Source organism: Vigna umbellata, chromosome 1 (assembly GCF_029865625.1).
Source record: "Vigna umbellata cultivar VRB3 chromosome 1, Vumbellata_1.0, whole genome shotgun sequence".
NCBI classification, from domain to species: domain Eukaryota; kingdom Viridiplantae; phylum Streptophyta; class Magnoliopsida; order Fabales; family Fabaceae; genus Vigna; species Vigna umbellata.
Genome location: NC_142165.1, coordinates 103,347,725 through 103,363,860, shown reverse-complemented (window position 1 = coordinate 103,363,860; position 16,136 = coordinate 103,347,725). Strand labels below are relative to the sequence as shown.

Below are 16,136 nucleotides of genomic sequence, written 5' to 3'. Positions count from 1 at the left end.
TGAAAGCGGAGGGGAAGCGCGATGGTGGCCGGCGTCGAAAGCAGAGGGGAGGCGCGATGGTGGCCGGCGTCGAAAGCGGAGGGGAGGTGCGATGGTGGAGACGAGTACCACGGCGACGGTGATGGGAGGCTCGCCGATCTAAGGCGTTTGGCGAGGTGGCGGCGAGGTTCACCGATCTAAGAGTTGAACGGAGTTCCTTGGCGAGGTGGCGGCGAGGTGGTGGCGAGGTGGCGGCGAGGTTGCAACGAGGACGCGGCGAGGTCAGGCGAGGTCGCGGCGAGGTCAGGCGAGGTCCCGACGAGGGCGTCCTGCAGCGGTGGCGTTGGCGAGCAACGAAGAGGTGCCGGCGAGGTGTCCTGCAACGGTGGCGAGCAACCTCCCTTCTTCCCCAAATCTTTTCTTCTTCCCTAAACGCTCATTGTATCAAAATCCATACTTTTTTCTCTGTTGTTTTGGGAGCAATTTTGTTAAGGTTGGTGTAGTTGATTTTTCCGTGTTGTTATGATATTTGGTTCTCTGAAAGGGAAAAAAAATTCAATAACCCTTTGCTATTCTGATATTTGGTTCGATTCTGATATGGGAAAAAAAATTCAATTTTGCGTATCTGAACTGTGTAACGGAGAGGTAGAAGTGGATTGTTTTGAAAAAAAAATACGCAATTGCCTCGGTTATTTTAGAACTGATCCATCATCCTGTATCTTTTCAACCCGGTTCAGAACTGAGGCATAAAGCCACCCTCTTTTACACCGTCCGAATATGACTCGGTTGCATAACCGAATCCTATTAAGTCATTTAACCGATGCCATTTCGCTATCCTGTACTAGTGTCTAGTACTCACTGTATACAAAATTTAAGAAAAACCATATTAAAAAGATCAAATTAATCATAAACTTCAAACATAATTAAGCATTTTCGATAGGCAATTAGGTAAGGAGGTGTACGCGATTGAAGTTAGGAATTAGGAAGGTTAGGGACTGCAATCATGTGCAAACATATTCGGCAGCTTATGTGCGATCGTACCTAATTTTTGCATGTTTCTAGTTCTTTTATGAAATGTAATAAATTTTGTACATTTTTTTCTTCCTCTTTTAAATACAAGTCTTGTTCTTTGTGACCGTTTTATTAGATTGATACATTTATTATTATTTTTTTTTTGTCTTTTTATACGGAAAGTTTAATTGGATTTAGACATATGAAATCTTGGTCTAATAAAACATAATTTCATTTGAATTAGGACGATTTGAAATGGTAAGATCATATTTAACCTAAAGACCATAAATTTGCCTGGATTAGAATCATAGCTAATGTAGAAAATACTCGGCTCTAGATAACAACACTACAAAGTACAAATTATCCACATCTTTTAACCGCACAATATAACGTAAATTATATACTATTTTACATCTATTCTCGTTGTTAAGTTTATTTTCTTTAAATTACAGTGCAATTTTAATTAAAAATAATTTAACTCTTAGAAAATAAAATGACAAAAAAAACATTTTTTTAAAATTTTTTAAATAATGCACTGCAAATAATTCACAGTACCCATGCATATAAATAAGCATTGTAACCAAATAACAAACCCAAGCTTCTGTTGCTCTCCTTCCATCTCCCTTCGACCTTTCACACCCACAAACAAACACATTTGCCTGCCACCAACCCAAATGGAACAACAACAATCTACACAACACCAAAACCATGACTTCATTTTCCGTTCCAAACTCCCCGACATCTACATTCCCACGCACCTCCCTCTCCACACTTACATCTTCCAAAACATCTCCCAATTCAACCACCGACCCTGCCTCATCAACGCCGCCACCGGGGAATGCTTCACCTATGCCGACGTTCAACTCACCGCTCTCAGAGTCGCCGCCGGCCTCAACAAACTCGGCATCCACCACGGCGACGTCATCCTCCTTCTCCTCCGGAACTGCCCTCAGTTCGTCTTCGCATTTCTGGGCTCCTCCATCTGCGGCGCCACCATCACCACCGCTAACCCCTTCTACACTCCGGCGGAGGTGGCCAAGCAAGCCGCGGCCTCCAGCGCCAAACTCATCATAACGCAGGCGTCCTACGTGGACAAAGTGAAGGATTTCGCGAGGGAAAACGACGTCAGAGTGATGTGCGTCGATGCGGCGCCGGAAGGTTACCTTCACTTCTCGGAGTTGACGGAGGCAAACGAGAAAGACATTCCCGGTGTTAAAATATTCCCGGACGACGTGGTTGCGCTGCCGTATTCTTCAGGAACGACGGGGATTCCGAAGGGAGTGATGATAACGCACAAGGGGATAGTTACGAGCGTGGCGCAACAAGTGGACGGAGAGAACCCGAATGTGTATATGCGGAGCGAGGACGTGGTGTTGTGCGTGCTTCCACTTTTCCATATGTATGCCCTCAACAGTGTTTTGCTCTGTTCTCTTCGAGTTGGGGCTACCGTTTTGATAATGCCCGAATTTGACATTGTTAAGTTGATAGAGTTGGTTGAAAAACAGAGGGTAAGCGTGGCGGCGTTTGTGCCACCCATCGTACTCTCGATTGCGAAGAGTCCAGACTTGCAGCGATACGACCTGTCGTCGATTCGAATGATTATATGTGGTGCAGCACCAGTGGGAGAGAAACTTGAGAATTGTATGAGGGCGAAACTACCCAACGCCATATTCGGTCAGGTAACTATGAGTGATTATGATGAATTGTGCGCTTGTGATGGAGTGACCTTGATAATACACGCATGCAGGGTTACGGGATGACAGAGGCATTAGCTATTTCGTTCTGCTTATCCTTTGCGAAGGAAGGAGTGGAAATGAAATCAGGTTCGAGCGGGTGCGTGCTAAGAAACGCGGAGATGAAGATCGTTCACCCTCACACTGGAGCTTCGCTCCGTAGGAATAAAGCAGGTGAGATTTGCATCAGAGGCAACCAGATCATGAAAGGTAAAAATTTCTTCTCTTTCCATAATCACCACTTTAAATTAAATAACTTCGGTTTCTAATTTAAATTAAATAACTTGATAATTCAATAAAAACTAAAAAGTTAAAAACCACAAGAAAATCCACTTTGAAATAACATCAAACTATATATTTCTCCCTAACTTTTAAGTAAAGGGTCCCATGAGTGTTTTTTATCTAATGTATACATTTATATTTTTGTATTATCTTTCATTATATTTTAAAATTAAAAAGTAAAAGAAAAGTTTAAGTATTGAAAGTTACTACACATATTTTTTCATTTAATTAAAGTTGGTTTGGTAATAAAGATTAAAGAGTGACTGATAATAGATTACGAGTTCAATTCTTCGTTAACACAGTAATCAATTTAATGTTAACAACTAACATGATAAAAAAAAAAAACTACACATATTTTTATCACATTATAAAATCACTTAAGTTTTTCAACCGTATAACCACTTACTATTTAATTTTATTTTTCTAAAAAATGTACAAAGAGACACGAAATGTCTCTTTTCTAATTCTATTTGGTAACAAATATAATATAAAAACAATAATTTAAAAGATTAATAAGGTAATTCATAATTAAAATAGAAAGTATAACATAGAAAAAAGTTATCAACATAGAATTTAAATGTCACTCTACTCTTAGTTACCCGCACTATATTTAAAATAAATACTTACAATCAAATAGTTAAATTAATTAATGTCTATATAAAGTAGTCTTTCAAAACATGTTTTTTTAAAACTATTCTTCTTGCAACTTTAATTCGAAGAGTTATAATAATAGTTTTTTTTTCTTTCACTTTTCTCCCATAATGAATTCATGTTTTTATCCTTTTTCATTCTCTGTAAAAAAAAAATTAATTCCACAAAATTTAAATCGTCAATTATGTGGACTGTAACATAAAGTAAACATATATTTTAAAATTTTAAAAATTGTTAAAACTATATTGACTGCATTATAAATTTATGCACAACTACATTTGAGGTACTTTATAAACACAATTTCAAAAATCATTAAAAACTCTTTAATTATTATACTTCAACAATTAATTATATTAGATGCCAGAAACTCCACCTTTTAATGTTTTGTTGACTACTTAGTAGAAATTACTTTATTTTTTTCATAAGCCATATTATGTATGGTTTAAATTTCTCGATTTAGTTCCTACCGTAAAATATTTTTTTATATTGGAAGAACAACCATAATTAATATTTTTTCTTATCAACAAGTGTTAATGGCATCAATAGTTAGAACTTAAGTATTCTTGAAGTGGAAATTTAATTAAGGGAAGCAAAGTGCTAAAATATTTTTAATTGGTCTGATATATATTTTGTCTAATATATATTTTGTATCTTTTTATTAGGGTTTCGGTATCTAACAACTGAATAATCAAATTCAAATTGTGTTAATCATGTATTAAATAATTTTCTCTAATTTTTATCTTTAATGCTGTATTGATATGGTAAGTCAAAACACGGAGAAACTAGTGATAAATACCCCCGATTTCGTAAAAGCAAACGAAATAGGTTTCTCAGAATATTATTCCTGTGGGAATATGATAAGCAAAAACATGAGTGTGATGTGGATTATAAACTAAAATTTGAAACTAATGCTCGAATTACGTTATCTCCTCCATTGCTTTTCAATTATAAAAGAAAAACATTGCATTAAATTTTGAAACTGTTTTACCGTATTTTAAGTAATACTACTTTAAAGTTGATATCATATAAACTAATTAAAAAAAAAAACTATGCACATGCAATTGTTTACGAAATGGGTTATTGTTTGTGATATTTGGTTAGGTTACCTAAACGACGAAGAGGCGACAAAAAATACAATAGATAGGGAGGGATGGTTGCATACGGGTGATATTGGGTACATCGATGATGATGATGAACTTTTCATCGTTGATCGATTAAAGGAGTTGATCAAATACAAAGGATTTCAAGTGGCTCCAGCGGAGTTGGAAGCCATTCTAATTGCTCACCCCAATATTTCAGATGCTGCTATTGTATCGTAAGTTCTTTACTTATTATTATATAAATTATTTTCTTATAACAAAATTTTTAATTTAATTATCTCTGATTTTTTTTTTCAGCATGAAGGATGAAGTTGCAGGAGAAGTTCCAGTGGCTTTTGTTGTAAGATCAAAAGGTTCTAATATATCTGAGCAAGAAATCAAGCAATACATCTCAAACAAGGTAATTAACTAATGTTTTTTTGAAGAGATAAATGAAATCAAATAAACAGAAACATTTTGAAATTAAGTAGATCAAATCACTTTTGGATTTTAAATATTTAACTGTTAATATTTTGCAAAAAATGTTGTGATTCTATTATAGTATATTTTCTATTTCTCAAAATACAGATGATGAAAAAATGAAACAAGGTGATTTACTCGGATTAAGGGTATAGTCATTTCATGTTATTGATCTACCATTAAAATGTAGTATTAGATGAGTTAAGAATACTTTTATGAATTAAAATATAACATTTCATCAAGAGAGATAATTACATTTTTATTTATTAGCATAAATAATGTGAAAGAATGGAATGACCATTTTATTTTAACTGAATTCTTATTAAATTTTAATTTATATATGGAATAATTAAAAAAATTATATTTTTAAATTAAATTTTGGGTTAAATATGTTTTTAGTCCCTGAACTATCAAGCGATTTTGGTTTTAGTCCCTACTCAGAACTTTGATGGTTTTTAGTCCTTATTGTTTTGAAACTCTGATTAATAGTCCTTAAAATTGGACGGTGTTAAGTTTCAGTGGATGTGGCAAACGGCGTTGCCACGTAATCACTCATATGCTCTATTCTCTGTCTGCCACGTTGGATGTTTAAGTGTTTAGGGTTTGATTAAGTTAATTAATTACGTTCTTCGTTGAAATCAGATATAGGGTTCACAGTGAAATTAAATTTTTGAATTGGGGGAAAATTAGTTTTACTTTATCCAGTTCAAGAGTCGCTTGACGACATCCTTGGAGTCCTTGACAAAGCCCACCACATGTTCTTCCTCCACGTCTCTTCTTAGCTTGTGCAGCGATTGCAACCTTTTCTCCTCCTCCTCATCTTCTGCTGCGGATTGATTAGTGGCTTCTCTGAAAGCATCATATTTGTCCTTGTTGTCGCGTATCTCGTTGAGAGTGGTTTTGAGCTTGTCTATTTTGTCGGCTACGTGGCGGAGCAACCTTGCTTGGCCAAAGCCACGGAGCATCCTCCCCAGAAGGGTTCTCCTTTTGTAAATGGAAACTTTGGCTACGAAAGTGTCGATGACATCCTCAGCTAAGTGGGCCACATCTCTGATTTGGTTCACAACAGTATGTTCCATTCCCTTCTTTCTCTTTGTGGTATTGAGGAGGTCTTTGATCATTTGAAGTTCGTACTGTAGGGATTGGACTCTGACCTCCATGCCATAGAGCAAGTTAGCTTCGCGTGCGGCAAGCTGGGCTAAGTGATCTAAAACAAAGGAAATTTTTGAATTAGGGATTGGACTCTGCCATTACAGGGTGGACGAGCGTGTAGATAGTGATACTGGGTTTGTGGTTGGTGATGGAAGAAGAGTAACAAGATTTACGAAGGCACCAGAAAAAGCAATACTGTGTAGCTTGATAGTTCATTACGTTGTTCATTGAAATCAGATCTAGGGTTCATAATTTTGTGAAATTAAATTTTTGAATTAGGGGAAAATTAACTAACTTAATCTCAGATCAAACACTTAAACATCCAACGTGGCAGACAGAGAATAGAGCAGATGAGTGATCACGTGGCAACGCCGTTTGCCACATCCACTGAAACTTAACACCGTCCAATTTTAAGGACTATTAATCAGAGTTTCAAAACAATAAGGACTAAAAACCATCAAAGTTCTGAATAGGGACTAAAACCAAAATCGCTTGATAGTTCAGGGACTAAAAACATATTTAACCCTTAAATTTTTGTTATTAATTTTTTTTATTTTGGCATCGTTTTATTTTATCATGATTAATTTTTTTGTGATTAATATGAATTAATATTGTGATTAATATAAAATAATAAATAATTTTCATAATTTTAATTTAAAACATATTACGTAACGAAATTGTTGTTTCTTCTTCACATATGTAAAATTTGTTTTTTTACGCGAGATGATAAAGTAAAATAATAGAAAATAAACTCAGTTAAAAAATATAAAAAATGTAATACTTAATACACTGTACGAAAGATATTTAATTGAAAATATTAAAATTTACAAAACTCATATAACTAAAATAAAACTAAAAGAATAAAAATATTTTTATACAGGAATTTTGATTCACTTTCCTTTGAATTAATAATTTAAATGTCTTTAATGTTTATATAATATATATTATATGCCTTTTCCTTTGTGGCAGGTTGTGTTTTATAAAAGAATCAGCAGGGTTTTCTTTGTGGGCTCCATTCCAAAGTCTGCCTCTGGAAAGATCTTGCGAAGAGAAATCATGGCAAGGCTTTGAGGCCAACCCTTCTCAAAATGAGGCCTAATACAATGAATTCATTTCATACGAATAAGTTTTTCCTTCACATAGAATAAAAACTAAGGGGTGAAAATAGCAAGAAAAGGTGGGGAGAATAGCCACCCCAATCCTATAACTATTGGGCTTACATTTTAATTACGGCCCATATTGAATTCAGTAGAATCTTATATGTGACGTAAAAAGTGACGTTACTATGACATTGAGATTGACCTGGACCATCCAAAGTGGTGGTGGTAGGTGGATGTGGAAATTCATTGTCTCTGTTTGATTTTGTGTTTTTCGTTCATATCAAAGCCAAAAGTTTTTTTATTAACTACATTTCCCTGTTTTATGGACCAAAAAAAAAACTTGAATCTTGCAACAACAGGCAAAAGTTTGGTGAGACAGGGATAGAAAAAAGGATAATGCTATTTTCATAATATAAATTTGTAACACAGTATATTTTATGGGAGAAAGATAAATTAAATACTGTAGCAAAAAAATGTAATGGGTTAAATAGAATAAATAAATATTTTTAGTCATTATATTTAATTTAATTATTTCCATTTCTTCTGAGATCGTCGGAAAGTTTTGTAAAGAGTTTCCTTATAGGAAAACTATTCAAGAAAAGCAACCAATATAAGGATTTTACGAAAAGGTATGGAGAGTTGTATTGTACAAAAGACGTAGGGTAGGGATATATAAAAAATATTGTGCCGTATTTCTATTTTTGTTTCATTCATTAATTGTTTCCTTATAAACAAAATTCCGATCAGTCAAAACTGATTAAAAATAATAAAATATAAATATCCGCAAATAAATTAAAATGCATTTATCTCATGTAACAAAGCAATTATAAAAAGTTATATAACAAATCTTAATATAAATACTAAGATAGAATAATCATGACTAAAAGAATAAACAATAATAACGTGAAACGAAAAACAAAACATTCAATATGTAAAAAGTTTAACTTTAACAAAATAAATTATAAGTCCAACAAAATATAGATTAAGACAAAATGCTCAATACTCTAATTAAAAATGTCATATCTCTTCGTTAAAACAATTTTAAGTTAAAATTCAAAATTGTCTAGGAAAAAATATATTTTTTATTAATCGAAAATTAAAATAATATTGATTATCTTTATAATCATGTCTTGTACACACTGACATGTCATAAAATTGAAAGAAACAAGTCCAAGTCGTATTAGAACAGACCGTTAGATTTTGTTAAATGGCATTAATTATATAATTGGAAATCTCACATTAAAGGAAGAATAATAAATTACAACAACATATACTTTGTACTTTTTAAGAATTACTTAACAACACCCTTATCTTATTTCAACTTTTCTTAAAAGATGGACGAAAGTTACACTTAATTTGTTTCAATGTAAAACATAAAACACTCATGATGTGTGAGAAAAGCACAAGTATAAAATATTTTGTAGATAGATTATAAAATGAATATCCATGCTCGAAAGGAAAAACAAAAAAAAAAGTCATTATCTTTTCTCGTTCTACCTAAATTAGAATTTAGTTAAAATAATATTTTTGATCCACGAAAAATAAAATATCCATTGTGTTGGAGAAAAACATAAGAAATAGTAGTCTTATTTGCTCCGAGTGTTTCTACCTAAACAACGAAAACAAAAACTTCCAATTATATACGTGTGAAGTTGCTGTCCCTGTCTCAACAACTCTTGATGTAACCCACAAGCTTCTCACGCACATATATATGAATACATGCTACCCTCACTTTGAAGCAAACTAGCAAATTTTCCTATGCCACCAACACCAACAATGGAACCTTCTCCACAAGAATTCATCTTCAGATCCCCACTTCCTGATATTCCCATTCCCACGCACCTTCCACTACACTCTTACTGCTTCCAAAACCTCTCCCAATTCCAACACCGAACATGCCTTATCGACGGCGACACCGGCGAAACACTCACCTACGCCGAAGTCGACCTCGCAGCCCGCCGCATCGCCGCCGGTCTCCACAACATCGGCATCCGCCAGGGTGACGTCGTCATGCTCGTCCTCCGCAACTGCCCCCAATTCGCCCTCGCCTTCCTCGGCGCCTCCCACCGCGGCGCCGTCATCACCACTGCCAACCCCTTCTACACTCCGCAGGAGCTGGCCAAGCAAGCCACCGCCACCAAAACCAGGCTCGTCATAACACAATCCGCGTACGTGGACAAAATCAAGAGCTTCGCCGACGGCACTGACGTCATGGTCATGTGCATCGATACATGTCCCCCTGAGAACGACGGCGTTTTGCATTTCTCCACGCTAACTAACGCCGACGAAACGGAAGCCCCCGCCGTTAAGATTAGCCCTGACGACGTCGTCGCGCTTCCGTTTTCTTCTGGCACTTCGGGGCTCCCCAAGGGCGTTATGTTGTCGCATAAAAACTTGGTCACCACTATCTCGCAGTTAGTTGACGGCGAAAACGCGCACCAGTACACTCACAGCGACGATGTGCTCCTCTGCGTGCTGCCTATGTTTCATATCTATGCTCTAAATTCAATTTTACTCTCCGGGATTCGATCCGGTGCGGCCGTTCTCATTGTACAGAAGTTTGAGATGACGACTCTGTTGGAGCTGATCCAGAAGTACAGGGTAACCGTTGCGTCGTTTGTGCCACCCATCGTTTTGGCGTTGGTTAAGAGCGGAGAGGCCCACCGATACGACCTCTCGTCCGTTCGAGCCGTCGTCACCGGCGCCGCACCCTTGGGAAAGGAACTACAAGAAGCTGTGGAATCAAGGCTACCACACGCCACTTTCGGACAGGTTTCATTTTCATTACAAAAATAATAAATATAACTTCAATCAACACCCAAATTAAAATTAAAACGTTTTCCTGATTTTCTTCAGTCACACTACAAAAAAAAAAATTCGTTGACAACAAGGAGGATTTTAGTGACGTAAGCCACTGAAACAGTGGCACTTTCTTCAATGGCTTCTTTTATTATGGTAGTAACTGCAAAATACTTTAATTTCTCTCATCAATTCCTGATTTCTTTTTAGCATAAATATTTATTAAAATATTATATTTTAATACATACAAAATTTTTATATTATTTTTCTTTATTTTTTCATTATTAATTTTTAAATATAAAAAAAATACTTTTTTATGATGGTTTAATCTTTATAATATATATTAAATAAATATAAATATATATTTCTCACATTCGTTTTGGATAACAAATACACGCGTGCGAATCTCATAAATAAATCTTACAAAATATCACCTTGCACTCGCAAAGATATTCTTTGTGCAAAGCGTTATTTAAGCTGTAGTTTATTCTTTCTAGCTTTTTAAAAGTTAAAATTTTCTTTACATATTTTATGAAAAAATAATTTTTATTTATTTTATTCTTGTAAACAATATTTTATTTAAAAGATAGCTGTAGTACAAAATATATAATTTTTTTTTCAAACAATTAAAGCTTGGCCTTCTTTTAAAATACTGTTTTTTTTGTTTCAATGGTCAAGAGCAGTAAAAACTTTTAATGATGTATTTTGGGTATAAATAATTTTAATGAAAGCATTGAAACAAACCGTTTATTAATTTAGTACATACGCTGACGTGAAATTTAGATAGTGGTAAACTGTGTTGCTGATTTAAAACACTGGGTTTGATTACTGGCACGCGTAGATATATGAAAAAGAAATTGTACTTTAAGGTTTTCAATGAACATAGAAAGTTATGAGCGGCGTGTTGTCTTCGTGGTCGTACCATATTGTTGTTATTCTTATTCTGGCGTTGAAACCACAATGAAGGCTTTATTTGAAAGTGAAAAGTAAAATAAAATGAAAGAGTTATAATTTTTGACGTACAGGGGTATGGGATGACAGAAGCAGGACCACTTGCGATTAGCATGGCATTTGCAAAAGAACCCTCAAAGATAAAACCTGGTGCATGCGGAACCGTTGTCAGAAACGCTGAGATGAAAATCGTCGACACAGAAACTGGTGTTTCTCTTCCCAGAAACGAAACCGGTGAAATTTGCATAAGAGGCACAAAGGTTATGAAAGGTATTACTGCATATACTTATTTATAAACACACTCATCATGCGCACTATCATATAAACAGAGTATGAATAAAAACAATGCTAACACAGTGAAACATTAATTAGTATTAAGTTTAACTTAATCCTCCAAAATTAATTTAGAAGATGTGATTCGTACTATTTAAACATATCAAAAACTATATATATATATATAATTAGATATTAATAAATGATCTAATAATAAATAAATAATAAATTTTGCTAAATATATTCTAACTCATAATTTTAATAACTTTAACTCAATTACATAAATCATTGGTGAAATATTTAGTCATGTGAAACATTTCAACAAGTAGTCTGAATAGAAAACAGAGAAAGACTTTCCAACAATTAGTCGTAATAGTAAACCAAGAAAGACCAACTTCGTTGACGCTCTTATTAGATACAGATTAGGTTTAAACAAAAAAACTTTTCATGCAAGTTGGTAAGAATGGTTAAAGATTTGGGTGTAAATTTGAATCTTTGTAATGCTAAATATATATATTTTGCTAAAGTTAATTTTTTTAAGTTAAAAAATATTTCGCTAAATATATTATCTTTTCTTTTTCTTTTATTTCTTAAAAAGTACTGTAAGTGGGGTGGTTGAGTTGGGTGGAAGAAAAGATTGGGTGGCCAAATTGAATGGTATGAGCACCATGATTATCATATTTATATGGCCACACAATTTCAAAGTGGGAAACTCCACACGAGTTCAACGTCTCACGTAAAAATAGCTTTATCAGCTACCAAACTCTTGCAATGATTTTAGAGAGCTTAATTATTAATTTATTATATATAATTGGTAACTCTGACAGTGACATCATATTCTGCTTCTTCCACTCCGTTCAAGGAGACTTTGATCATATGTATTCACGTGCCCACTCACTCTCTTGCATGCTAGTTTTTTCAACAGTTTAATTTTTCGTTCAAAAATTTTTCCACTCGCTCTTTTCCTATTTCGTCTCGTTTACTCTGTTATAGGCATAACGTATTTTGGTACAAGTAAATTAATTTCCTGATTTGAATCTGTCTTTAAGTTTTACTATTTAAAGAAACCATCTCTATAATTTTTTATTTAATTTCCTTTGCGTGCTCAGAAAAACTCTGCCAAGGTATTTACAGTGTGTTTTTGCTTAAGCAAGTGTTTCTTGTCGCCGAGTTTTCGGTTAAACAAGTTATCTATTTTAAGATTGTAGTTTTATAATATATTACATATAAACTTAAGAATTCTAACCAGAATATTTACCTCGGTTTCTACTGTAAAAATAATTAATCGTTGTTACTTATATTTAAACAATCATGAAAAAACCCTATCAATATTTTCGAAGGCGTGTTAAAGAATTTCAGCGAACAAGTTGATAGGTCAGAAAAATTATAGGCGAAAGTTGAAATGGAAGGTGACGGCAATAATGTCTGGAAGTCCACATCTTCACCTACCCCATTTACCTGATTTTCCCACTGAGACGAAATCACAAGCTCCAACCGGTCATAGTTACTTTTCAACAGCAACAAAAACTAGTCACAATTATTTTAATCATGTACGACGTGTAATCCACTTGTTATGCTCCACGCCTTACAAAATAGCGTTACATCAACTTTGGCATGAAAATAGATACTTCGAGGTAGGTGATCGACATGCATTTGTTTATTATTCAACTGAATATAAGGTTGTAATTGAGAAAGAAAAAACTCTATGTTAAAAAAATACCTTGTATTTTTTTCTTAGCATGTTGAATATGTGGTTGGTAGGATATCTAAACGACCCAGAGGCTACAGAGAGAACCATAGACAAAGATGGATGGCTCCACACAGGAGATATTGGTTACATCGACGATGATGACGAACTCTTCATTGTTGATAGGTTAAAGGAATTGATCAAATACAAAGGGTTCCAAGTACCTCCCGCTGAGCTCGAAGCTTTGTTAATTTCTCACCCAGACATCTCTGAAGCTGCCGTTGTACCGTAAGTTCGTTACCTAATAACTTTCGAACCCTAAAAAAGACAAGTCTCAGTTTTATGTTTCTTTTGGTAAAGTTTTATGTTTGCTTTTTGTCTCATTACAATTATTTTCAGTAAATATATACTTGTAACTAATATGAAGGGGTGTTGGTTTCAGCATGAAAGATGAAGCTGCGGGAGAAATTCCTGTTGCATTTGTAGTAAGATCAAAAGGTTCTGAGATCACTGAAGATGAGATAAAGAAATACATTTCACAACAGGTTCTCTTACCGAACATGTGAATGAAGTATTTATGTGAGTTATATTTGTGTGGTTGTAATAAGAATGTTTTTGTGGCAGGTGGTGTTTTACAAGAGAATTGGTCGGGTTTTCTTCACAGACTCTATTCCTAAAGCAGCCTCAGGCAAAATTCTGAGGAAGGTACTAAGTGCAAGAGTTAACGAAGGTGTGGTGGTGGCCAATTAGGTCCTTGTGACACACCACAAATCTTCTTTTTTTGTGGTTTTTGTTCCGATTTTTACATCTCGTTTTCAACAATCGTTTGTGTTGTATAAGTTTATTCATGTGTAACGTATGATGTTGCATGCATGTTGTGTATATATATATATATATATATATATATATATATATATATATGGAGACCAGACTCTGAATTACAACATGATCAAATCAAAAGCCACCAAGTCGTTGCAATTTGGAAATCGAATTACTGCCGAATTAAAAAGAATTGATCATTGCGGAGAAAATAACACCACATGTGTTTAAATTTGTTATAATTTGAATTGAACTTGATAGTTTAATGTATGAAGACTTAACATATAATGATGAGTTCACAAAGTTATCAAGATTAATAATGACAGAAAGTACCGTAACATTAAAAAACAAACGATCGAGAAACTAATTTTTGAATATTAAAATAGTTATGAAAGAGAAAAGAAAAAAAATGATTATTTAACACATTTAAATTTTTTATATTTATCTCTATTTACTTTTTATTCTCTTTATTCTTAAAAAAAATACAAACGTTTATATTTTTATAATTATTTTATTTTTATACTTTGTGTCAAATGTAAAAATGTGTCCTCTACCTTTAATTAAAGAAAAAATGAGGTTAGATATTGTTTTTTTTATTTTATTGAAGATCAAAAGGCAGCAAAAAGAGAAAGGCCCAAGAATAAAAGAGCAGAGAACAAAGAGAAAAAGGGCAGAGCACGTATCCCATCCACACCCCGTGTCATGATATTCTTAGATGAGAAAGATAAAAATAAAAAGTTTTCGATGATGGAAGCTTGAAATTAACCAACTGATATTAAAATTCTTGGACAATTTTTCATTTCCTATTCTTTTTATATACATAGTTATTTAAATTATTATTTTATAATTATACATTACAGTTATGACTATGTAAAGTATTATTTATTTCACATATTGACCTTTTTATCTAGCGTCTATTTAAATTAGAATTATGAAAACGTTCTAAAAGACAGTGTCCATTATATAATTATGCAATATACGGTGGTGATTGATACTTTTGTGTATGTGGTTGATATGAACTCTATATGTGTACGATCTTATAACTTTATTTGACATAGTTATGTTTTTTTGTTTTGTTTCTTTTGTGTGTATTTTCGATTATTCTGAACCCAATAATTATTGTCCTTTGGAGGAATGCGAAAATAAATTAATAAATCAAGAATTGAAACATGACCAGTATTTTATGACCAATTATCTTACACTTTTATAAAATACCAACATGACCAGTATAATGGAATCAAAATAGTTTATGATATGATTTTAATAAAAAATTGACTGTGACTATTTCAGTAAATAAAAACATGGTGGAAGAAAAACTTAAGTTCGAACAACTTGTAATTCTCAATAAAGCTTTTTTATAGCATGAAAAACTTTTGGTCATGATTCATGCAAAGTTGGAATTACTTTACGGTATATGATTATTGATGACAAAATGGAGATTGAGTTGGTGAATGATTCACCAGAGTTTGAGTAGTCTATGGACGGAAGTGTTTCGAGCTTGAGAATTGGGCCTGTACTGAACAGAGGCCCACATTTTTCTTGCCATTTCTTCCTACACCTCCCTTTTTCTTCCTGCAGCCTTTAAAATCCCTAATCCCAAAATACCGTTCATTAAAATTAGGTTTAAACCGTTAACCCTGTTCCCTCACACCCTCGTGCACTCTTCACATTCAATCTTTCTCAATTTCTTGACAAGAAAAGGGCACTACCCCAATTTATCATCGTTTTACCGAGAGGGATAGATTAGGTGTTTGTCAATGGATGAGGTTTTTTTTTTGAAGTTTTTATTGTAATTTGAGTTATGTAATTTAAAATGTATTTTTAAATTTAGAAATACATTATGAAGTATTATAATTTTTAAGATGAAAAAAAAAACACATTTTAGATGGTACAATTTGAATGTATTTCTGGATTCAAAAGTGTATTTCAGATATATTATGAATTGTAAAATAAAAAATGTGTTTTTTTATTATATTATGTTATATAGTTTATAATGTATTTTCGAATTTAAAAATAATTCTATGAATATTTTCACCTAATGTTTATGGATTGTTCTATGAATATTTTCTATTTAATATATAGATTTACTGTATTGAATTTATTAGTAGAGATATTCTTTTAATATTATAGCGAGTAATTT

At 33.5% G+C, this 16,136-nt stretch overlaps 2 protein-coding genes across 2 annotated transcripts; both read left to right on the top strand.

The window, feature by feature from the left end:
* Positions 1 to 1,615: 1,615 nt before the first annotated feature.
* On the top strand, positions 1,616 to 7,734 carry LOC124835107 (4-coumarate--CoA ligase CCL1-like). The gene is made up of 5 exons (XM_047309986.2): positions 1,616 to 2,669; positions 2,738 to 2,933; positions 4,758 to 4,971; positions 5,054 to 5,156; positions 7,337 to 7,734. The coding sequence occupies exons 1-5, from the start codon at positions 1,665 to 1,667 to the stop codon at positions 7,436 to 7,438; spliced, it is 1,620 nt and encodes a 539-aa protein (XP_047165942.2). The 5' UTR covers positions 1,616 to 1,664; the 3' UTR covers positions 7,439 to 7,734.
* A 1,465-nt stretch (positions 7,735 to 9,199) lies between these two features.
* Positions 9,200 to 14,032, top strand: LOC124835102 (4-coumarate--CoA ligase CCL1-like). The gene is made up of 5 exons (XM_047309980.2): positions 9,200 to 10,239; positions 11,292 to 11,487; positions 13,252 to 13,465; positions 13,620 to 13,722; positions 13,802 to 14,032. The coding sequence occupies exons 1-5, from the start codon at positions 9,226 to 9,228 to the stop codon at positions 13,925 to 13,927; spliced, it is 1,653 nt and encodes a 550-aa protein (XP_047165936.1). The 5' UTR covers positions 9,200 to 9,225; the 3' UTR covers positions 13,928 to 14,032.
* The last annotated feature ends 2,104 nt before the right edge of the window (positions 14,033 to 16,136 follow it).